This window comes from Salmo salar, chromosome ssa07, assembly GCF_905237065.1.
Source record: "Salmo salar chromosome ssa07, Ssal_v3.1, whole genome shotgun sequence".
NCBI lineage: Eukaryota > Metazoa > Chordata > Actinopteri > Salmoniformes > Salmonidae > Salmo > Salmo salar.
Genome location: NC_059448.1, coordinates 63,308,807 through 63,332,907, shown reverse-complemented (window position 1 = coordinate 63,332,907; position 24,101 = coordinate 63,308,807). Strand labels below are relative to the sequence as shown.

General features: G+C 45.5%; 1 protein-coding gene across 6 annotated transcripts in view; it reads left to right on the top strand.

Annotated features, from left to right (window-relative positions):
- The window catches only part of LOC123743807 (rab-3A-interacting protein), an 80,673-nt gene that overhangs the window by 2,746 nt on the left and 53,826 nt on the right, over nucleotides 1-24,101 (top strand). For 4 of the 6 annotated variants that reach the window (XM_045722432.1, XM_045722431.1, XM_045722428.1 and 1 more), the window contains exons 2-3: nucleotides 21,820-21,919; nucleotides 22,693-22,971. In XM_045722432.1, coding sequence (XP_045578388.1) covers nucleotides 22,819-22,971 — 153 coding nt within the window. In that variant the 5' untranslated portion in view covers nucleotides 21,820-21,919; nucleotides 22,693-22,818. Of the gene's footprint in view, nucleotides 1-21,819; nucleotides 21,920-22,692; nucleotides 23,015-24,101 lie in introns of those variants that run through there. The other 2 variants (XM_045722430.1, XM_045722433.1) reach the window with 2 other exon arrangements.

Sequence of the window (24,101 nt, the reverse complement as noted above, 5' to 3'; positions counted from 1 at the left end):
GTTATTATGTTATAATTAAGTCTATGATTTGATATTTGATAGAGCAGTCTGACTGAGCGATGGTAGGCAGCAGCAGGCTCGTACGCATTCCTTCAAACAGCACTTTATTGTGTTTGCCAGCAGCTCTTAGCAATGCTTGAAGTACAGCGCTGTTTATGACTTCAAGGCTACTCCCGAGATTAGGCTGGTGTTAAGGGAATTTTCATTTCCAATAATGCATTTAATCTTTAACCAATTCACCTAGGTTTGTAAGACCCTGGGTTCACTAATAATTGGGCAAAGTCTCAGATTTTATAAAAAAGGTTCAACGATCTTTATTCATGAGTGCTCTAAAGTTAAACATGAGGACTCATTCCTTTTATACACACATTCCTGTCTTTAGACCACTCCCTTCTCAAACAACCAGTACTTTTCCACTAACCACAAAGAACCATAAAAGTTGTCACATTCTCCAAGGCTTTCACCTCCCCTCCCCCGTTGGGACCCTCTTGGTTTGAAACCCTCTAATGATTTTCTATTACCTACTCTACAACTTCACTCTGTTTACAATACTAACAGATCTACCCACATCCTGGTTTTATCTTCCCATGATTCTCAAACATTTCACACTATCATACAATTTCAGAGTGGAACAATTTAGTCATTATTCTAACACATACAAATGATTTAACAGCTGGCAATACTGTAGTGCCTATTAGAACATCCAATAGTCAAAGCTATATGAAATACAAATGGTATAGAGAGAAATAGTCAACGTGTCATAATTCCTATAATAACTACAACCTAAAACTTCTTAACTGGGAATATTGAACCACCAGCTTTCATATGTTCTGAGCAAGGAACTTAAACATTAGCTTTTTTACATGGCACATATTGCACTTTTACTTTCTTCTCCAACACTTTGTTTTTGCATTATTTAAACCAAATTGAACATGTTTCATTATTTATTTGAGACTAAATAATGTTATTTATGTATTATATTAAGTTAAAATAAGTGTTCATTGTTCATTCAGTATTGTTGTACTTGTCATATATATATATATATATATATAATCGGTATCGGCCTTTTGTGGGTCTCCAATAATCGGTATCGGCGTTAAAAAATCCTAATCAGTCGACCTCTACTCTGTACGCCTATGTAGATAATCCATTAAAAATCAGCTGTTTCCAGCTACATTAGTCATTTACAACATGTCTACACTGTATTTCTGGTCAATTTGATGTTATTTTAATGGGAAACAAATTTGCTTTTCTTTCAAAAACAAGGACATTTCTAAGTGACCCCAAACTTTTGAACGGTAGTGTCTGGGAAATTTGTTTAGATTAATAATGGACCATTATCATGCACCGGTCCTGAAACGGGCAGAGGGAAAAAAATACATAATCTATGCACTTAAATAGCGAACGGAGGCCGCTTTTCCCGTGGTTCATTTTCATGCCAGCCAGGTAGGCTATACTTCTGTTGTAATATAAGCAATGTGCTTAATATTAGGAAAGTTGAGAAATAAATATTGTAGGCCTAGCCTGTACAAAGCTGATGGGATCCTCCTCTTTTTATTAGAGGCCATCACTCTGTTTTCTCCCGCAATTGCATAGCCTATAGAAATGTTGAGCAACAGGAGCTCATTGGCTCTCATGAAGTGTTTGATCAGATTTTCGATTACATTTGCGTTGATGTCAGAGTGATTAGAGGGACAATAGAGTGCTGAGTACCAGGCAGTTAGCAAGTTTGGTAGGCTACTAATGACCATCAGCAGCAGCAGACCTTGGAGAAGCCTAATTACCGTGACTAAACGGTCAAGTGGAATTTCACTGCCTTCATGTGGCAGTAATATGGTCACCGCAACAGCCCTAGGCTCAACCCCCCCGAATGAGAAATGAGCCCCCTAAATACAACAAAACTCAAACTTTGGGCGGGTCTCTAAATAATGCTAAGTTAACCATTCTCCTTAAGAGTTTATTGACCCGTTGCGTCAATCTAAGTAACATAATAAAAACATTTCCATCAAAATCCATCAGTTTAAACTAGAGATCTATCTGCGGTGGAAGGTGGCTGAGCTACAGCAGTGTTGATCAGACAATGAGACAGCCCATCTGGGTGGAAGGTGGCTGAGCTACAGCAGTGTTGATCAGACAATGAGACAGCCCATCTGCGGTGGAAGGTGGCTGAGCTACAGCAGTGTTGATCAGACAATAGACAGCCATCTGCGTGGTGGCTGAGCTACAGCAGTGTTGATCAGACAATGCGACAGCCCATCTGCGGTGGAAGGTGGCCGAGCTACAGCAGTGTTGATCAGACAATGAGACAGCCCATCTGCGGTGGAAGGTGGCCAAGCTACAGCAGTGTTGATCAGACAATGAGACAGCCCATCTGCGGTGGAAGGTGGCTGAGCTACAGCAGTGTTGATCAGACAATGAGACAGCCCATCTGCGGTGGAAGGTGGCTGAGCTACAGCAGTGTTGATCAGACAATGAGACAGCCCATCTGCGGTGGAAGGTGGCCGAGCTACAGCAGTGTTGATCAGACAATGAGACAGCCCATCTGCGGTGGAAGGTGGCCGAGCTACAGCAGTGTTGATCAGACAATGAGACAGCCCATCTGCGGTGGAAGGTGGCTGAGCTACAGCAGTGTTGATCAGACAATGAGACAGCCCATCTGCGGTGGAAGGTGGCTGAGCTACAGCAGTGTTGATCAGACAATGAGACAGCCCATCTGCGGTGGAAGGTGGCCGAGCTACAGCAGTGTTGATCAGACAATGAGACAGCCCATCTGCGGTGGAAGGTGGCCGAGCTACAGCAGTGTTTATCAGACAATGAGACATCCCGAAAATCGGTCTTCTAACGAAAACGTCTGTTCGTCCAAAAGGTTTGGCCTAAAAACAATCTGACCACTATGGATTGATTTGACTGTTGCGAACACGATGGTGTTCTCCGTTTTTCTCTACGACCCCCAGAAGCCTCCACGGGACTCGTCTGAAGTCGGTACCACCGATGTGCCACCTTCTGTCTGTAGCGTCCAAACCGTTTGGGCTACTAAGGAATATTACCCCACTATGGAAAGGGGAGGCTCTCAAGAACATGATGGTGTTCTCCGTTGTGCTCTATGTCAGTATCACAGGACTCATCTGAAGGTAACAAGGTAGAGGTGGAAAAAATGAATGAAGTATGGAGGTAGTTTTGTGCCCACAAAAAAAAATTGTTTAATATGTGTCCAAAAAACCCAAATATTAAAATGAACAGCCCACCTATTACAGCCCCATTCCAGGTGTCCAGACTTTCCTTTCCACACAAAGGTCCTTTTGTCACTAAGATGCATCAATTAGTTCAGGCTACAAGAGTGTTGACCTAATGAAAAATGGCTGGGCCTATAGACTTAGAGAGATCCTGTCCTGGCTGGGCCTATAGACATGGAGAGATCCTGTCCTGGCTGGGTTTATAGATGTGGAGTGGTCCTGTCCTGGCTGGGCCTATAGATGTGGAGAGATCCTGTCCTGGCTGGGCCTATAGATGTGGAGAGATCCTGTCCTGGCTGGGACTATAGATGTGGAGAGATCCTGTCCTGGCTGGGCCTATAGACATGGAGAGATCCTGTCCTGGCTGGGCCTATAGATGTGGAGAGGTCCTGTCCTGGCTGGGTTTATAGATGTGGAGTGGTCCTGGCTGGGACTATAGCTGTGGAGAGGTCCTGTCCTGGCTGGGACTATAGCCGTGGAGTGGTCCTGTCCTGGCTGGGACTATAGCCGTGGAGTGGTCCTGTCCTGGCTGGGACTATAGCCGTGGAGAGGTCAGAGTTGTTATACTCTCCTTCCCATGGAAGCCTACATCCACACCTTGGCGAGTGTTTTGTTGACTCACCCTTCAGTATCAGCAAGCAGCGTAGCCGGTGAGTCGGTCCCTCCCTCCAGGACTCCAGACTAACCTTTCCCCCTGGTGTCACTAAGACATTCACATTGCTTTATTAAAACGTGTATTATACTACTGAGACGCTATTCTACAAATCCATTGTTTCATCTTTTCATGTTGTGATAGTAAATATTTTCATGTGCAACCTAATCCAGTGATTGTCATGCATTTTGGGTTGACAATTATGCTGTTATATTTTACTGTTAAAATAGGGCTCCAGAATTTTCAGGTTTGTTTTTGTTCTGTGTAGATGACTTTGCCTGCGTCTTTGTGTGCTAATATCATAGGGGATAATGGAAACTCAAAACACATTAGCTAGATTGCTAACTGTAAATATATCACCCACTGCTAGCAGCCATGTATTCATCTAACAGTAAATGTTTTTCAACATTGTTGCAGTTTTAGCCTACCGCCCAATGAGTCCAATGCAGTCACAACGGCCAATGCACATTCCATATCTCAACACCATATCAAATATCTTGGTTGTAAAATAGTTGCTATTTTAGTTGCTGAGAAATCAAAATGATACCTACAGAAAGCTGATCACATCCTTTCTTCAACTGCGACGACAAGCTAGCTGTGTTTTCCCTGGGAAAGGAGAGAGTGAGTGTATCGCTGGGCACAGCAGTAGGCCCCAGTGAAACAGCTACAGGGGCAGGCAGAGCGGTTCATTACAGGAATCATGCACTTTACTGTTTGACCAAATCATGTTTTTAGCCTCCTAAAAAATAAAACAGGCCATTTTGAGTGAGGTGACCATGTAAAATGTGTAGCTCACAGATGTGACTAATTAAAAATGTAACTTGGACGCACAACATGCAATTAAATGGTGGCAGTCTGGAGCCCTGCCTCCCTCCCTCTCTCTCTCCCCCACTTCCTCCCTCCCCTCTACCTAGAAGTGTCCCTCCCTTCTCTCCCTCGTTTTGTGTGAGAATTTGTCAGGCTCTCGCTAATATTCACATTTGTTTTCACAGTTGAAGAAATAAAAAATAAAAAACCTGGAGACTGGAGGAGAGGAAGAGAGCCTCGTCCCCTGGTCCGTTCCTCAGACAGCCGGCGGGGCCTCGTCCCCTGGTCCGTTCCTCAGACAGCCGGCGGGGCCTCGTCCCCTGGTCCGTTCCTCAGACAGCCGGCGGGGCCTCGTCCCCTGGTCCGTCTCAGACAGCCGGGCGGGGCCTCGTCCCTGGTCCGTTCCTCAGACAGCCGGCGGGGCCTCGTCCCCTGGTCCGTTCCTCAGACAGCCGCGGGGCCTCGTCCCCTGGTCCGTTCCTCAGACAGCCGGGCGGGGCCTCGTCCCTGGTCCGTTCCTCAGACAGCCGGCGGGGCCTCGTCCCCTGGTCCGTTCCTCAGACAGCCGGCGGGGCCTCGTCCCCTGGTCTGTTTGACACTCAGGGCCGACTGGCACCGTTTGGAATCTAGACGTTGAGAGATGTTGACATGAACTTAGACATATGAACAAGGAAACCACAGTGCAAATGGAGGTTACCTGTGTTTACTTTAGGATCTGTAAGAGATTGACATATTTGAATTAGTTTCGCTGATAAAATCCTGTGTCACAGTCAGACTGTGTATGAGTGTAGCTTAGGTGTTGTGTGTCAGAGATAAGCCTGTAGTTATTAAGGTCTCTGTTCTGCACTGTTGTGCTCTGTTCTGTTGTGCTCTGTTCTGACCTGTTCTGCTCTGTTCTGCTCTGCACTGTGAGCTCTGTTCTGCTCTGTTCTGCTCTGTTCTGCTCTGCACTGTTCTGACCTGCTCTGTTGTGCTCTGTTGTGCTCTGCACTGCTCTGCACTGTTCTGACCTGCTCTGGTCTGTTCTGACCTGCTCTGCTCTGTTCTGTTCTGATCTGTTCTGTTCTGTTCTGCTCTGCACTGTTCTGACCTGCTCTGTTGTGCTCTGTTCTGCTCTGTTCTGCTCTGCACTGTTCTGACCTGTTCTGTTCTGCTCTGTTCTGTTCTGTTCTGCTTTGCTCTGTTCTGACTTGTTCTGCTTTGCTCTGCTCTGCTCTGTTCTGTTCTGACCTGTTCTGTTCTGCTCTGTTCTGTTTTGTTCTGCTTTGCTCTGTTCTGACTTGTTCTGCTTTGCTCTGCTCTGTTCTGTTCTGACCTGTTCTGTTCTGTTCTGACCTGTTCTGTTCTGTTCTGACCTGTTCTGTTCTGTTCTGACCTGCTCTGTTCCTTTCTGTTCTGACCTGCTCTGTTCTGTTCTGTTCTGACCTGTTCTGCACTGCTCTGTTCTGATCTGCTCTGTTCTGCTCTGCTCTGTTCTGACTTGTTCTGATCTGCTCTGTTGTGACCTGCTCTGTTGTGACCTGCTCTGTTCTGATCTGCTCTGTTCTGTTCTGCTCTGTTCTTTTCTGTTCTGACCTGCTCTGTTCTTTTCTGTTCTGTTCTGACCTGTTCTGTTCTGACCTGTTCTGCTCTGTTCTTTTCTGTTGTGACCTGCTCTGCTCTGTTCTGTTCTGCTCTGTTCTGCTCTGCTCTGTTCTTTTCTGTTGTGACCTGCTCTGCTCTGTTCTGGTCTGCTCTGTTCTTTTCTGTTGTGACCTGCTCTGCTCTGTTCTGTTCTGTTCTGCTCTGTTCTGTACTGTTCTGACCTTCTCTGTTCTGTTGTCTCAGTGTGATGTCTCAGGACATTTAGGACTAATCATTGTGTTCTTATCTCTCACACACTCACAGCCACTATGTATAGACAATTAGCCAGACCGACTCACAGCCACTATGTATAGACTATTAGCCAGACCGACTCACAGCCACTATGTATAGACAATTAGCCACACCGACTCACAGCCACTATGTATAGACTATTAGCCAGACCGACTCACAGCCACTATGTATAGACTATTAGCCAGACCGACTCACAGCCACTATGTATAGACTATTAGCCAGACCGACTCACAGCCACTATGTATAGACAATTAGCCAGACCGACTCACAGCCACTATGTATAGACTATTAGCCAGACCGACTCACAGCCACTATGTATAGACAATTAGCCAGACCGACTCACAGCCACTATGTATAGACAATTAGCCAGACCGACTCACAGCCACTATGTATAGACAATTAGCCAGACCGACTCACAGCCACTATGTATAGACAATTAGCCAGACCGACTCACAGCCACTATGTATAGACTATTAGCCACACCGACTCACAGCCACTATGTATAGACAATTAGCCAGACCGACTCACAGCCACTATGTATAGACAATTAGCCAGACCGACTCACAGCCACTATGTATAGACTATTAGCCAGACCGACTCACAGCCACTATGTATAGACTATTAGCCAGACCGACTCACAGCCACTATGTATAGACTATTAGCCAGACCGACTCACAGCCACTATGTATAGACTATTAGCCAGACCGACTCACAGCCACTATGTATAGACTATTAGCCAGACCGACTCACAGCCACTATGTATAGACTATTAGCCAGACCGACTCACAGCCACTATGTATAGACTATTAGCCAGACCGACTCACAGCCACTATGTATAGACTATTAGCCAGACCGACTCACAGCCACTATGTATAGACTATTAGCCAGACCGACTCACAGCCACTATGTATAGACTATTAGCCAGACCGACTCACAGCCACTATGTATAGACTATTAGCCAGACCGACTCACAGCCACTATGTATAGACTATTAGCCAGACCGACTCACAGCCACTATGTATAGACAATTAGCCAGACCGACTCACAGCCACTATGTATAGACAATTAGCCAGACCGACTCACAGCCACTATGTATAGACAATTAGCCACACCGACTCACAGCCACTATGTATAGACTATTAGCCACACCGACTCACAGCCACTATGTATAGACTATTAGCCAGACCGACTCACAGCCACTATGTATAGACTATTAGCCACACCGACTCACAGCCACTATGTATAGACTATTAGCCACACCGACTCCTCCTCCATGCTTCACGGTGGGAACCACAGACGCGGAGATCATCCGTTCACCTACTCTGAGTGTGCAAAGCTGTCAAGGCAAAGGGTGGCTATTTTGAAGAATCTCAAATACAAAATATATTTTGATTTGTTTAACACTTTTTTTGGTTACTACATGATTCCATATGTGTTATTTCATAGTTTTGATGTTTTTACTATTATTCTACAATGCAGAAAATAGTACAAATAAAGAAAAACCCTTGAATGAGTAGGTGTGTCCAAACTTTTGACTGGTACTGTATATGAGGGTGATAACTGTAGCTTCCTTCTCAATAGACCAATAGGATGAGGGTGATAACTGTAGCTTCCTTCTCAGTAGACCTTTAGGATGAGGGTGATAACTGTAGGTACCTTCATTATCAACAGAAGGTTGAGTCTAGTACTTATTGTAGTAATTATCAATATGTACTAGACTCAACCTTCTGTTGATAATGATGAATACTACAATATGTACTAGACTCAACCTTCTGTTGATAATGATGTGATTACTACAATATGTACTAGACTCAACCTTCTGTTGATAATGATGTGATTACTACAATATGTACTAGACTCAACCTTCTGTTGATAATGATGACTACTACATTATCTGTACTAATGACTGACTAGTCCTGGTAGAATCTGTTGATAATGATGACTACTACATTATCTGTACTAATGACTGACTAGTCCTGGTAGAATCTGTTGATAATGATGAATACTACATTATCTGTACTAATGGCTGGCTAGTCCTGGTAGAATCTGTTGATAATGATGAATACTACATTATCTGTAATAATGACTGACTAGTCCTGGTAGAATGTGCATTCTGAAGTTTGTAGAAGAACGGCTTCACTGCCTTTCAGTGCCTTCTCTTCAAGGTTGACCCCAGATATTCTGTGTTGCCATGGATAGGGAGAGAGTATTCCCATAGTGTAAAGGTTTGCCAAGGTGTCAGACTGCCAACTCATATAGCCGGTAAGCTAAGGACATCCACAGACAATAGACCTAGTAGTAGCAGTAACAGTAGAGAAAATACAGACGGATGTCAGCCATCGTTTTAGGTCAGAGTTGGGCTGCTATGGGGGGGGGTGGTTCTGGTGCCTTTCCCCCCCAACAGTAGGCCCATTCTGGGGGGGAGGGGGCTCTGGTGCCTTTCCCCCCCAACAGTAGGCCCATTCTGGGGAGGGGGGGTGGTTCTGGTTCCTTTCCCCCCCCCCCAACAGTAGGCCCATTCTGGGGGGGGGGTGGCTCTGGTGCCTTTCCCCCAACAGTAGGCCCATTCTGGGGAGGGGGAGTGGTTCTGGTGCCTTTCCCCCAACAGTAGGCCCATTCTGGGGAGGGGGGGTGGTTCTGGTGCCTTTCCCCCCCAACAGTAGGCCCATTCTGGGGAGGGGGGTGGTTCTGGTGCCTTTCCCCCCAACAGTAGGCCCATTCTGGGGGGTATCACCATCCCTGCAGCACCTGAGCAGTGTAAGTGGATCCGACCCAGATCCTACCCAGAGTCTGCTGTCTGTCCAAGGCTAGATAGAAGGGTGTAGGGTTACTGTGGTTCCCTAGGGAACGGAGAGGACAGACTACAGTCTACTGAGTGGCTGTAGTGGAGGGGCTTTAGTCAGCCAGGGTCTGTGTCCCAAATGGCACCCTATTCCCTATATACTGCACTACTTTTGACCAGGGCCCATAGGCCTCAGCTGACACTAGGGAATAGGGTAGCATTTAGGAGGCAGACAGTTAGCCTTCTGTCAGTGTAAATGTTCTGGACGTTGTGGATAGAAATATCATGAATAGATCAGAATATGACATGATTGCTTACTCAACGTGTCATAGAGGGATATCTGTTCAGCCAGTGTAATATCTATCTATCTGTTCAGCCAGTGTATTCTACAGCTTAATGTTTTGTCTTACAAAACGGGGTCCTAGATGTACTGTAGGTCTAGGCTGCATGCATCTCTGACCTTACTGCTGCTACGGAACCAGCTGGGGCTGGACTGACCTATAGTCTGACCTGTAGTCCTGTCTTCAGGGCTGGACTGACCTATAGTCTGACCTGTAGTCCTGTCTTCAGGGCTGGACTGACCTGTAGTCCTGTCTTCAGGCCTGGACTGACCTGGAGTCCTGTCTTCAGGGCTGGACTGACCTGTAGTCCTGTCTTCAGGGCTGGACTGACCTATAGTCTGACCTGTAGTCCTGTCTTCAGGGCTGGACTGACCTATAGTCTGACCTGTAGTCCTGTCTTCAGGGCTGGACTGACCTATAGTCTGACCTGTAGTCCTGTCTTCAGGGCTGGACTGACCTGTAGTCTGACCTGTAGTCCTGTCTTCAGGGCTGGACTGACCTGTAGTCTGACCTGTAGTCCTGTCTTCAGGGCTGGACTGACCTATAGTCTGACCTGTAGTCCTGTCTTCAGGGCTGGACTAACCTATAGACTGACCTGTAGTCCTGTCTTCAGGGCTGGACTGACCTGTAGTCCTGTCTTCAGGCCTGGACTGACCTGGAGTCCTGTCTTCAGGCCTGGACTGACCTGGAGTCCTGCCTTCAGGGCTGGACTGACCTGTAGTCCTGCCTTCAGGGCTGGACTGACCTGTAGTCCTGCCTTCAGGGCTGGACTGACCTGTAGTCCTGCCTTCAGGGGCTGGACTGACCTGTAGTCCTGCCTTCAGGGCTGGACTGACCTGTAGTCGGGCTGCTGACCTGTAGTCCTGTCTTCAGGGCTGGTCTGACCTGTAGTCCTGTCTTCAGGGCTGGTCTGACCTGTAGTCCTGTCTTCAGGGCTGGTCTGACCTGTAGTCCTGTCTTCAGGGCTGGTCTGACCTGTAGTCCTGTCTTCAGGGCTGGACTGACCTATAGACTGACCTGTAGTCCTGTCTTCAGGGCTGGACTGACCTGTAGTCCTGTCTTCAGGGCTGGACTGACCTGTAGTCTGACCTGTAGTCCTGTCTTCAGGGCTGGACTGACCTGTAGTCCTGTCTTCAGGGCTGGACTGACCTGTAGTCCTGTCAGTGGGTCGGTTGGTTTGTGCTGTCTAGGACCTGCTAGGATTGTCAAACGGCAGAATATCACACTGTCTGGTTGGCTTGTGCTGTCCCAGACCTGCTAGGATCGTCACATGACAGAACATCTCACAGTCTGGTTGGCTTGTGCTGTCCCAGACCTGCTAGGATCGTCACATGACAGAACATCTCACAGTCTGGTTGGCTTGTGCTGTCCCAGACCTGCTAGGATCGTCACATGACAGAACATCTCACAGTCTGGTTGGCTTGTGCTGTCCCAGACCTGCTAGGATCGTCACATGACAGAACATCTCACAGTCTGGTTGGCTTGTGCTGTCCCAGACCTGCTAGGATCGTCACATGACAGAACATCTCACAGTCTGGTTGGCTTGTGCTGTCCCAGACCTGCTAGGATTGTTGTTAAACAGTCACAGAAGAATGTGAGACCATTTCTGATTGTCTGAAACGGTCATAAACTGTTTCCGTCTGGCTGATAGCTAAATCCTTGGTGTTTCATTGATGACTGCATAGTTTGGTTTAGAGCAAGAAAGGAATTTCACTCTACTTGTGCACGTGACATTGAGAGTTGTATTGTTGGCTGCCATTAAGATGGCGCTAGTGTAAAAAACATGTTCGTTGGCAATTTCATAGTCATGACCGTCGATAAAGGGTTTGGCTTCTGAGGCCGCTTGGAAATTCATCTTAATCACTGAAGCTTTATTAAAAGATCAAGTTTGAGAGGAGCAGAACAGTGACATTCCCTGTGTATCTATGTGTTGTAGGCAAGTCTACATTATTTTAGCACTGCAGCTCCTGTTTAGGACGTGTGTAAAACCCCCTCCATGATGTAGACTACACGTGTCATTGCCCATCATGAAACGACAGATGAACATCTTGGTGAATACTGGTGAGCCTCGTATTTAGAAGTTATTTTCCTGTAACAACAAATAGACAAACTAGAGATGTAAACAGTTTTCAGTTTCATATGTTCCAAACCCTAGCCCTTCATCTTCTACCCTGAGCCTAGGCCTACCCTAACGAAGGCTGGTTCAACCCTAGCCCTTCGTCTGCTACCCTGACCCTAGGCCTACTATAACGAAGGCTGCTTCAACCCTAGCCCTACGTCTGCTACCCTGACCCTAGGCCTACCCTAACGAAGGCTGCTTCAACCCTAGCCCTACGTCTGCTACCCTGACCCTAGGCCTACTATAACGAAGGCTGCTTCAACCCTAGCCCTACGTCTGCTACCCTGACCCTAGGCCTACCCTAACGAAGGCTGCTTCAACCCTAGCCCTACGTCTGCTACCCTGACCCTAGGCCTACCCTAACGAAGGCTGGTTCAACAAAAAATGCTATAATTTCAATATTTCAAACATACGACTATTTTGCACCATTCGAAAGATAAGACTCTCGTTAATCTAACCACATTGTCCGATTTCAAAAAGGCTTTACAGTGAAAGCAAAACATTAGATTATGTTAGGAGAGTACATAGACACAAATAACCACACAGCCATTTTTCAAGCAAGCATATATGTCACAAAAACCCAAAACACAGCTAAATGCAGCACTAACCTTTGACGATCTTCATCAGATGACACTCCTAGGACATTATGTTACACAATACATGCATGTTTTGTTCAATCAAGTTCATATTTATATAAAAAACAGCTTTTTACATTGGCGTGTGATGTTCAGAAATTGTATTCCCACCGAAAACGTCCTGTGAATTTACTAAATTACTCATGATAAACGTTCACAAAAAACAACAATTATTTTAAGAATTCTAGATACAGAGCTCCTTTATGCAATCGCAATGTCAGATTTTAAAATAGCTTTTCGGCAAAAGCACATTTTGCAATATTCTGAGTACATAGCTCAGCCATTACGGCTAGCTAATTTGACACCCGCCAAGTTCGGGGCTCACTAAACTCAGAATTGGTATTAGAAAAATTGGATTACCTTTGCTGTTCTTCGTCAGAATGCACTCCCAGGACTGCTACTTCCACAACAAATGTTGTTTTTGTTCCAAATAATCCATAGTTATGTGCAAATATCTCAGTTTTGTTTGTGCGTTCAGGTCACTATCCAAAGGGTAACGCGCGAGCGCATTTTGAGACAAAAAAAATCAAAATGTTCCATTAACGGACTTAGAAGCATGTCAAACGCTGTTTAAAATCCATTTTTATGCCATTTTTCTTGTAAAATAGTCATAATATTCCAACCGGACAATGCTGTATTAATTCAAAAAGGAAGAGAAAAAATGGTGAGGTCTCGTGAACGCGCATTTCCAATCTCTTAGTCACCAGGCAATCCATTGACAAACTGTGCTCCTGTACTCAGCCCAGAGACAGGAGACGCCTCAATCCGCTTTCTGAACGCTTTAGAGAGCCAATGGAAGCCTTAGAAAGTGCTACATAACCCCACGGGCACTGTAGTTTCGATAGAGAAGCAAAGGGAGAACTACAAATTCGCAGACAGGCCACTTCCTGCTTGGAATTTTCTCAGGTTTTTGTCTGCCATATGAGTTCTTTTATACTCACAGACACCATTCAAACAGTTTTAGAAACTTTAGTGTTTTCTATCCAAATCTACTAATAATATGCATATTCTCGTTTCTGGGAAAGAGTAGTAACCAGTTTAAATCGGGTACGTTTTTTTATCCGGCTGTGAAAATACTGCCCCCTAGCCCAGACAGGTTAACAGAATGTGACTGGCAGAACGGGTGTTGTTTGTGGAGGATGAGGGCTGCAGTAGATATCTCAGATAGGGGGGAATGAGGCCTAATGTAACCTGTGTGAAATGGCTAGCTAGTTAGTGGGGTGTAGCCTACCATGTCTGTGTAACCGCTGTGAAATGGCTGGCTAGTTAGTGGGGTGTTGCCTACCATGTCGGTGTAACCGATGTGAAATGGCTAGCTAGTTAGTGGGGTGCGCGTTAATAGCTTTTCAATCGGTGACGTCACTCGCTCTGAGACCTTGAAGTAATTGTTCCCCTTGCTCTGCAAGGGCTGCGGCTTTTGTGGAGTGATGGGTAACAATGCTTTGTGGGAGGCAGTTGTTGATGTGTGCAGAGGGTCCCTGGTTCGAGCCCAGGTAGGGACGAGGAGAGGGATGGAAGTTATACTGTTACACTAAGAGGAGTTTATAAATGAGCATCAACCAGTTGGTCTTGCGACGGGTATACAGAGATGACCATTTTAAAGAGCATAGAGTGCAGTGATGTGTCCTATAAGGAGCATTGGTGGCAAATCTGATGGCTGAATGGTAAAGAACATCTAGCTGCTCGAGAGCACCGTTACCTGCTGATCTATAAATTACATCTCCGTAGTCTAGCATGGGTAGGGTGGTCATCTGAATCAGGGTTAGTTTGGGAGCTGGGATGAAAGAGGAGCGATTACGATAGAGGAAACCAAGCCTAGATTTAACTTTAGCCTGTAGCTTTGATATGTGCTGAGAGAAGGGCAGTGTACCGTCCAGCCATACTCCCAAGTACTTGTATGAGGTGACTACTTCAAGCTCTAAACCCTCAGAGGCAGTAATCACACCTGTGGGGAGAGGGACATTCTTCTTACCAAACCAAATGACCTTTGTTTTGGAGGTGTTCAAAACGAGGTTAAGGGTAGAGAAAGCTTGTTGAACACTAAGAAAGCTTTGTTGTAGAGCGTTTAATACAAAATTCGGGGAGTGGCCAGCTGAGTATAAGACTGTATCATCTGCAAATAAATGGATAAGAGAGCGTCCTACTGCCTGAGCTATGTTGTTGGTGCAAATTGAGAAGAGCGTGGGGCTAAGGATTGAGCCTTGGGGTACTCCCATGTGACAGGCACTGGCTGAGACAGCAGATGTTCTGACTTTATACACTGCACTCTTTGAGAGAGGTAATTAGCAAACCAGGCCAAAGACCCTTCAGAGATACCAATACTCCTTAGCCGCCACACAAGAATGGAATGGTAAACGAAGGCTGGTTCAACCCGAACCCTACGTTTGCTACCCTGACCCTAGGCCTACTATAACGAAGGCTGGTTAAAAATAGAGCCCTAAAACGTAACTCTCTGTCCTCTCTCTGTCCTCTCTCTGTCCTCTCTCTGTCCGCTCGCTCGCTGTCATCTCTCTGTCCTCTCTCTGTCCGCTCTCTGTCCGCTCGCTCGTTGTCCTCTCTCTGTCCTCTTGCTCTCTGTCCTCTTGCTCTCTGTCCTCTTGCTCTCTGTCCTCTTGCTCTCTGTCCTCTTGCTCTCTGTCCTCTTGCTCTCTGTCCTCTTGCTCTCTGTCCTCTTGCTCTCCCTCTCTGTCCTCTCCCATTTTCACATGACAGGTGGCTGTGGCTCTGCTTGACACAGTGGGGGAGGAGAAATCTGTCAGGCTATACTTTGGGTTGGTTCCCCTTCACTTATAAAATCTGCGATACAGAGAACGAGGACAGAATCCTTCTGGTAGATGGATAGGCTTTCCCTAAAAATCTTCTGGTAGATGGATAGGCTTTCCCTAAAAACCTTCTGGTAGATGGATAGGCTTTCCCTAAAAACCTTCTGGTAGATGGATAGGCTTTCCCTAAAAACCTTCTGGTAGATGGATTGGCTTTCCCTAAAAACCTTCTGGTAGATGGATTGGCTTTCCCTAAAAACCTTCTGGTAGATGGATAGGCTTTCCCTAAAAACCTTATGGTAGATGGATAGGCTTTCCCTAAAAACCTTCTGGTAGATGGATTGGCTTTCCCTAAAAACCTTCTGGTAGATGGATAGGCTTTCCCTAAAAACCTTCTGGTAGATGGATAGGCTTTCCCTAAAAACCTTCTGGTAGATGGATTGGCTTTCCCTAAAAACCTTCTGGTAGATGGATAGGCTTTCCCTAAAAACCTTCTGGTAGATGGATTGGCTTTCCCTAAAAACCTTCTGGTAGATGGATTGGCTTTCCCTAAAAACCTTCTGGTAGATGGATAGGCTTTCCCTAAAAACCTTCTGGTAGATGGATTGGCTTTCCCTAAAAACCTTCTGGTAGATGGATTGGCTTTCCCTAAAAACCTTCTGGTAGATGGATTGGCTTTCCCTAAAAACCTTCTTAATGATTTGTTAACTACTAAGTGCTGTGCATACCTGGCAGAATGATATCATGATTATTTGCATCAATCCAGTGGGTATTTGTTTAGCAAACTCTACCATCACATGTTGTGTTGCTACCATGTTGTTATGTTGTATTGCTGCCATTTTGTTGTGTTGCTACCATGTTGTGTTGCTACCATTTGTTCTGCTACCATGTTGTGTTGCTACCATGTTGTTTTTACGTTGTGTTTCTAGCACGTTGTGTTTCTAGCACGTTGTTCTGCTACCATGTTGTTGTTCTTCTACCATGTTGTTGTACTGCTACCATGTTGTTGTTCTGCTACCATGTTTTTGTGCTTCTACCATGTTGTTCTTCTACCATGTTGTTCTTCTACCATGTTTTTCTGCTACCATGTTGTTGTGCTTCTACCATGTTGTTGTGCTTCTACCATGTTGTTGTGCTGCTACCATGTTGTTGTGCTGCTACCATGTTGTTGTTCTGCTACCATGTTGTTGTGCTTCTACCATGTTGTTGTGCTTCTACCATGTTGTTGTGCTGCTACCATGTTGTTGTGCTGCTACCATGTTGTTGTGCTGCTACCATGTTGTTGTGCTGCTACCATGTTGTTGTGCTGCTACCATGTTGTTGTGCTGCTACCATGTTGTTGTGCTTCTACCATGTTATTGTGCTTCTACCATGTTGTTGTGCTGCTACCATGTTGTTGTGCTGCTACCATGTTGTTCTTCTACCATGTTGTTGTGCTTCTACCATGTTGTTGTGCTGCTACCATGTTGTTGTTCTGCTACCATGTTGTTCTTCTACCATGTTGTTGTGCTTCTACCATGTTGTTGTGCTGCTACCATGTTGTTGTGCTGCTACCATGTTGTTGTGCTGCTACCATGTTGTTCTTCTACCATGTTGTTCTGCTACCATGTTGTTCTGCTACCATGTTGTTGTGCTTCTACCATGTTGTTGTGCTTCTACCATGTTGTTGTGCTTCTACCATGTTGTTGTGCTTCTACCATGTTGTTGTGCTGCTAGCATGTTGTGCTGCTAGCATGTTGTTGTGCTGCTACCATGTTGTTGTGCTGCTACCATGTTGTTGTGCTGCTACCATGTTGTTGTTCTGCTACCATGTTGTTGTGCTGCTACCATGTTGTTGTTATGCTACCATGTTGTTGTGTTTCTACCACGTTGTGTTGCTACCACGTCGTGTTATGTGTTGCTGCCTTGCTATGTTGTTTTCTTAGGTCTCTCTTTATGTAGTGTTGTGTTGTCTCTCTTGTCGTGATATGTGTTTTGTGCTATATTTATATTGTATATTTTATTTTTATATATATTTATCCCCGGCTGCTGTCCCCGCAGGAGGCCTTTTGGTAGGCCGTCATTGTAAATAAGAATTTGTTCTTAACTGACTTGCCCCGTTAAATAAATAAATAAATAAATAAATAAATAAATAAATAAATAAATACAAATGTGGCCTTGAAAAACAGTGGTAAACAACAGCCTCTTGCTAGGTGCACACTGGAATTAAAGGGGAACTACTCCTGATGTGGTTTAAGCATTGTTGTGGACTTAGAACATCCATAATATATTATTATATATTTATTATTATTATATATATTTTTTAATTAAAAAGGTGTGATTTAGAGAGAGAAGCTGATAAAACCAGAGCCAGCGACACTGCTCTGAATTGATGTTGATTACCCTCCACTAACCTGCTGTCTGCGTGGGTTCAGCCTGCTGCTGGCTACTGGCAGCCAGGGACCTGGCAGTGGCCCTATTTCAGATTATCTATCTCTATATCTCTCTAATATATATATATATATATATATATATATATATATATATATATATATATATCTCTCTCTCTCTCTCTCTCTCTCTCTCTCTCTCTCTCTCTCTCTCTCTCTCTCTCTCTCTCTCTCTCTCTCTCTCTCTCTCTCTCTCTCTCTCTCTCTCTCTCTCTCTCTCTCATATTTATATATATATATTCTTCTGTGGAAACACTGTAACCTCAGGCCTTTGGTTACGCTGTGATTCAGATGTATAGTTTTTCTCTCTACTGTCAGTGTTAGTCACACAGCATACTAATGTTTGACCGGTCTGTTGCTACAGGACTGTGTGTTAGACTAGACAGTCTTAATGGATAACGCAGTAGTGAACACTGGTTCCATGTTGATGTGGTGATGGTAGGTAGTAACTGGGGCTGGTTATAATACAGTAGTGAACACTGGTTGTTGATGTGGTGATGGTAGAGGTAGTAACTGGGGCTGGTTATAATACAGTAGTTAACACTGGTTCATGTTGATGTGGTGATGGTAGAGGTAGTAACTGGGGCTGGTTATAATACAGTAGTGAACACTGGTTCATGTTGATGTGGTGATGGTAGAGGTAGTAACTGGGGCTGGTTATAATACAGTAGTTAACACTGGTCCATGTTGATGTGGTGATGGTAGAGGTAGTAACTGGGGCTGGTTATAATACAGTAGTGAACACTGGTTCATGTTGATGTGGTGATGGTAGGTAGTAACTGGGGCTGGTTATAGACAGGACTATGATCCAGTTGAACCCCTCTCTGTAAGACAGGACTGTGGTCCAGTTGAACCCCTCTCTGTAGACAGGACTGTGATCCAGTTGAGCCCCTCTCTGTAAGACAGGACTGTGGTCCAGTTGAACCCCTCTCTGTAAGACAGGACTGTGGTCCAGTTGAGCCCCTCTCTGTAAGACAGGACTGTGGTCCAGTTGAGCCCCTCTCTGTAAGACAGGACTGTGGTCCAGTTGAGCCCCTCTCTGTAAGACAGGACTGTGGTCCAGTTGAACCCCTCTCTGTAGACAGGACTGTGATCCAGTTGAACCCCTCTCTGTAGACAGGACTGTGATCCAGTTGAACCCCTCTCTGTAAGACAGGACTGTGGTCCAGTTGAACCCCTCTCTGTAAGACAGGACTGTGGTCCAGTTGAACCCCTCTCTGTAAGACAGGACTGTGGTCCAGTTGAACCCCTCTCTGTAAGACAGGACTGTGGTCCAGTTGAACCCCTCTCTGTAAGACAGGACTGTGGTCCAGTTGAACCCCCTCTCTGTAAGACAGGACTGTGGTCCAGTTGAACCCCTCTCTGTAAGACAGGACTGTGGTCCAGTTGAACGCCTCTCTGTAAGACAGGACTGTGATCCAGTTGAACCCCTCTCTGTAAGACAGGACTGTGATCCAGTTGAACCCCTCTCTGTAAGACAGGACTGTGATCCAGTTGAACCCCTCTCTATAGACAGGACTGTGGTCCAGTTGAACCCCTCTCTATAGACAGGACTAATAGTTGATGAGTAACTACTGTCTGAATGCTGCTAGTGTTGTCCTGTTGTATCTGTAAACCCTGTTGAGAACTCAACACACCCTGTTAGAAACACACAGACGCAGAGAGAGACAGACAGACAGACACTACTGTAGCTCGTCTCAGAGCGCTCCTTACTCTCCTCTGTTTACAGCACCATGTTCACTGGGTAGGAAATTACAATGACAACCTGTCACTGTTTCCATAGCAGCCGTACCGACAGACAGGTGGTACAGCCTATGAGCTGCTCCCATTACCGGGCTCTCTGTCTTTCCAGCCAATAGATTTATTGTATTTCCACCCTTCAGTGGACTGGCCTGGTTGTAAAACACCTCATAACAGAGTTAGCTTAACCTTTGGAATGTTAGCATGGGTGTGTCTGTCGTGTGTATGACCAGTGGAGTTTGAGATGCGTGTGTGTGTGAGGTGTGTGTGTGTGTGTGTGAGGTGTGTCTGTTGTCATGGACAACTGATTGGGTAATTGTTTGAGTGGAATGGCATGCTTTGAGCACTACTGAAAAGTGCTATTTCCATGTAGAAAATGAATGGCATATGCTGTGTTTGCTATAGGCCTGTTGACCTTTTTGTTGGTGACACGTTGATATCTTGATGATATGCAGCTGTGAAGTCTAAAGTGGTCAGGTTTGATGGTACGTTTGTCCCATGGACATGTATTCATCAGTACAAATTAGATGGAGACATTAAGCCCCTGTCGTGGTGTTAAATGAAGAAGGTTTTTGACGGAATGGGGCACAATGCCACAGTGGAGTTTAGCAGGGAGGACCTCCCTCCCCTCTATTTCACCGGCGGTTTAGGATCCGCACTATGCAGCTGTTGCCAGAGCGCATTTTAAACTCTGGCTGTTTAGGATCTGCTCTATGCAGCTGTTGCCAGAGCGCATTTTAAACTGGCTGTTTAGGATCTGCACTATGCAGCTGTTGCCAGAGCGCATTTTAAACTGGCTGTTTAGGATCCGCACTATGCAGCTGTTGCCAGAGCACATTTTAAACTGGCTGTTTAGGATCCGCACTATGCAGCTGTTGCCAGAGCGCATTTTAAACTGGCTGTTTAGGATCCGCACTATGCAGCTGTTGCCAGAGCGCATTTTAAACTTGCTGTTTAGGATCCGCACTATGCAGCTGTTGCCAGAGCGCATTTTAAACTGGCTGTTTAGGATCCGCACTATGCAGCTGTTGCCAGAGCGCATTTTAAACTGGCTGTTTAGGATCCTCACTATGCAGCTGTTGCCAGAGCGCATTTTAAACCGGCTGGTTAGGATCCGCACTATGCAGCTGTTGCCAGAGCGCATTTTAAACTGGCTGTTTAGGATCATCACTATGCAGCTGTTGCCAGAGCGCATTTTAAACTGGCTGTTTAGGATCCTCACTATGCAGCTGTTGCCAGAGCGCATTTTAAACTGGCTGTTTAGGATCCGCACTATGCAGCTGTTGTCAGAGCGCATTTTAAACTGGCTGTTTAGGATCCGCACTATGCAGCTGTTGTCAGAGCACATTTTAAACTGGCTGTTTAGGATCGGCACTATGCAGCTGTTGCCAGAGAGCATTTTAAACTGGCTGTCCACTGGTTTCAAAAACAATGATTAATAGGCAGCTTAAACTTCTTGAATTCAGCCATTATTGTGTTGAAATCCACATTTATATTTGTGAACAGCCGTCCACAACAACCATAATCCGTAAAGCACAAATAGCTAAATGAGAGAGCAGCAGTGTGATTCACATCAATGCTCTATGTAGATATCAATAATAAGTGATATCTGTATCGCTGTAAACTACACCACTGCTGTCATCCTTACCTCCAAGCCTTTATTCAAGTTAGATCATCTTTGGATGCAGACAGCAGTCACACCATTGGCCTACAAAAGCCTATTCCTGCTCTTTTCCCACCATCCATCAAATGTGTTTGGTGTTTAAAATATTTTTTAATTTAACCTTTGTGTAACCTTTATTTAACTAGGCAAGTCAGTTTTCTGATATAGAAATGTGAAGTGCACGTTTGGACTCACAGGTGTTTGTCTTCCTTGTGTGACATCAATGTGGTATTAATTATAATCATTAACGTCTCACCTTTTAAAATACTTCATGTACAGCATTTCCCTCTCAGACAACAAAACATTTGCAGAACTTGTTGTGGCGTGCGGAGCTCTAGTTCAGAACGTCTGTCAGTCAAAAGCCACTAGTCTGATCTCATGTATTTTGCATGTTACTGTACAGCTAGTATTTTCCAATTTAGGCGCTAATTACTGTCCAAATCTGCCATTTTCAACCTGTATACGGGTACGAGTGTAAAGGGTTACACCTAACTAACCCTGGCAACATATTCCAAGCTGTTCCCCCAAGCTGTTCCCCCCAAGCTGTTCCCCCCCAAGCTGTTCCCCCCAAGCTGTTCCCCCCCCCAAGCTGTTCCCCCCAAGCTGTTCCCCCCCCAAGCTGTTTCCCCCCCCCAAGCTGTTTCCCCCCAAGCTGTTTCCCCCCAAGCTGTTTCCCCCCCAAGCTGTTTCCCCCCCAAGCTGTTCCCCCGCCCCCCCAAGCTGTTTCTAATATTTCAGCTCACCAACAGTAACTCTCATCTCTTCCTGTCTTCTCTTGCAGCAGTAAGCCAGTGTTGGAGGTCTATCCTGACTGAAGAGGAGAACCACTACACACACAATCACATCATCAGCTTTTAAATACACACACATTCATCATAATGGTAGGTTCATACCTGTTGGTTTCTATTCAGCTGAATGAATGAATGAATGAATGAATGAATGAATGAATGAATGAATGAAATAGCTTATGGAATGAAACAGTTTGGTGGAATCAGGCTAGTTAAACCTTCAGTGTGAATGTCAACACTAACTTCACAGGTACACATTACATTTCCTGTCAGAGAGACTGGCCTGTTACTGTCTGTAACCATTCCCCTGAATGACCTATTTCCTGTCAGAGAGACTGGCCTGTTACTGTCTGTAACCATTCCCCTGAATGACCTATTTCCTGTCAGAGAGACTGGCCTGTTACTGTCTGTAACCATTCCCCTGAATGACCTATTTCCTGTCAGAGAGACTGGCCTGTTACTGTCTGTAACCATTCCCCTGAATGACCTATTTCCTGTCAGAGAGACTGGCCTGTTACTGTCTGTAACCATTCCCCAGAATGACCTATTTCCTGGTCAGAGAGACTGGCCTGTTACTGTCTGTAACCATTCCCCTGAATGACCTAGTTAATTTCAGCCCTGACTGACTGGAGCAGTGGCCTGGCGGTCTGCTGTCTCTGCTGGGGCTGAAGAGGGAGACAGACAGACCAATGTTTAATCAGCTACTCCACAGACCACACCTGGGAAACACACTGATACTGTTGCTGCTGTGGGTGGTCTGATTGAAATAGCAGAATTAGATCTGTGTGAATGTAGTCTAGAATGGATGTCTCTGTTTGATTTTAATCGTGTTCTTTTCTCCTCTCTCTCCCCTCTCCTCTCCTCAGGGAGGTGTATGATGACTGTAGCTGCAGGGCTATGGCCAGCGAACCCTTGGAAGGCTTCCATGAGGTCAACTTGGCGTCACCCACCACCCCTGACCTCCACGGATTGACCTCCGACCCCAGACCCCAATGTCACAGCGCTCCTTCCAGCGCCCTGTACCGTACACCCTCCCTCAGCTCCAGCCCCTGCCCCCCCAACGCCCTGCGAGCCGACCAGCTGCCCACCCAGCCCATCTACTCTGCCCCTCGGCTACTGGGCAGCACAGAACCCCACAATGGAAGGTCAGGAAGAAACCCTCCTGGAGAAACAGACTTATGTTACCTGGCCCATGACGACCACAATGTAAAGATATATTACCTGGCCCATGACGACCACAATGTAAAGAGATATAGTACCTGGCCCATGACGACCACAATGTAAAGAGATATAGTACCTGGCCCATGACGACCACAATGTAAAGATATATTACCTGGCCCATGACGACCACAATGTAAAGATATATTACCTGGCCCATGACGACCACAATGTAAAGAGATATTACCTGGCCCATGACGACCACAATGTAAAGAGATATATTACCTGGCCCATGACGACCACAATGTAAAGAGATATATTACCTGGCCCATGACGACCACAATGTAAAGAGATATATTACCTGGCCCATGACGACCACAATGTAAAGAGATATAGTACCTGGCCCATGACGACCACAATGTAAAGAGATATAGTACCTGGCCCATGACGACCACAATGTAAAGAGATATTACCTGGCCCATGACAAACACAATGTAAAGAGATATTACCTGGCCCATGACAAACACAATGTAAAGAGATATTACCTGGCCCATGACAAATACAATGTAAAGAGATATTACCTGGCCCATGACAAATACAATGTAAAGAGATATAGTACCTGGCCCATGACGACCACAATGTAAAGAGATATAGTACCTGGCCCATGACGACCACAATGTAAAGAGATATAGTACCTGGTCCATGACAAACACAATGTAAAGAGATATAGTACCTGGCCCATGACGACCACAATGTAAAGAGATATAGTACCTGGCCCATGACGACCACAATGTAAAGAGATATAGTACCTGGCCCATGACGACCACAATGTAAAGAGATATTACCTGGTCCATGACAAACACAATGTAAAGAGATATAGTACCTGGCCCATGACGACCACAATGTAAAGAGATATTACCTGGCCCATGACGAACACAATGTAAAGAGATATTACCTGGCCCATGACAAATACAATGTAAAGAGATATAGTACCTGGTCCATGACAAACACAATGTAAAGAGATATAGTACCTGGCCCATGACAAACACAATGTAAAGAGATATTACCTGGCCCATGACAAACACAATGTAAAGAGATATAGTACCTGGCCCATGAC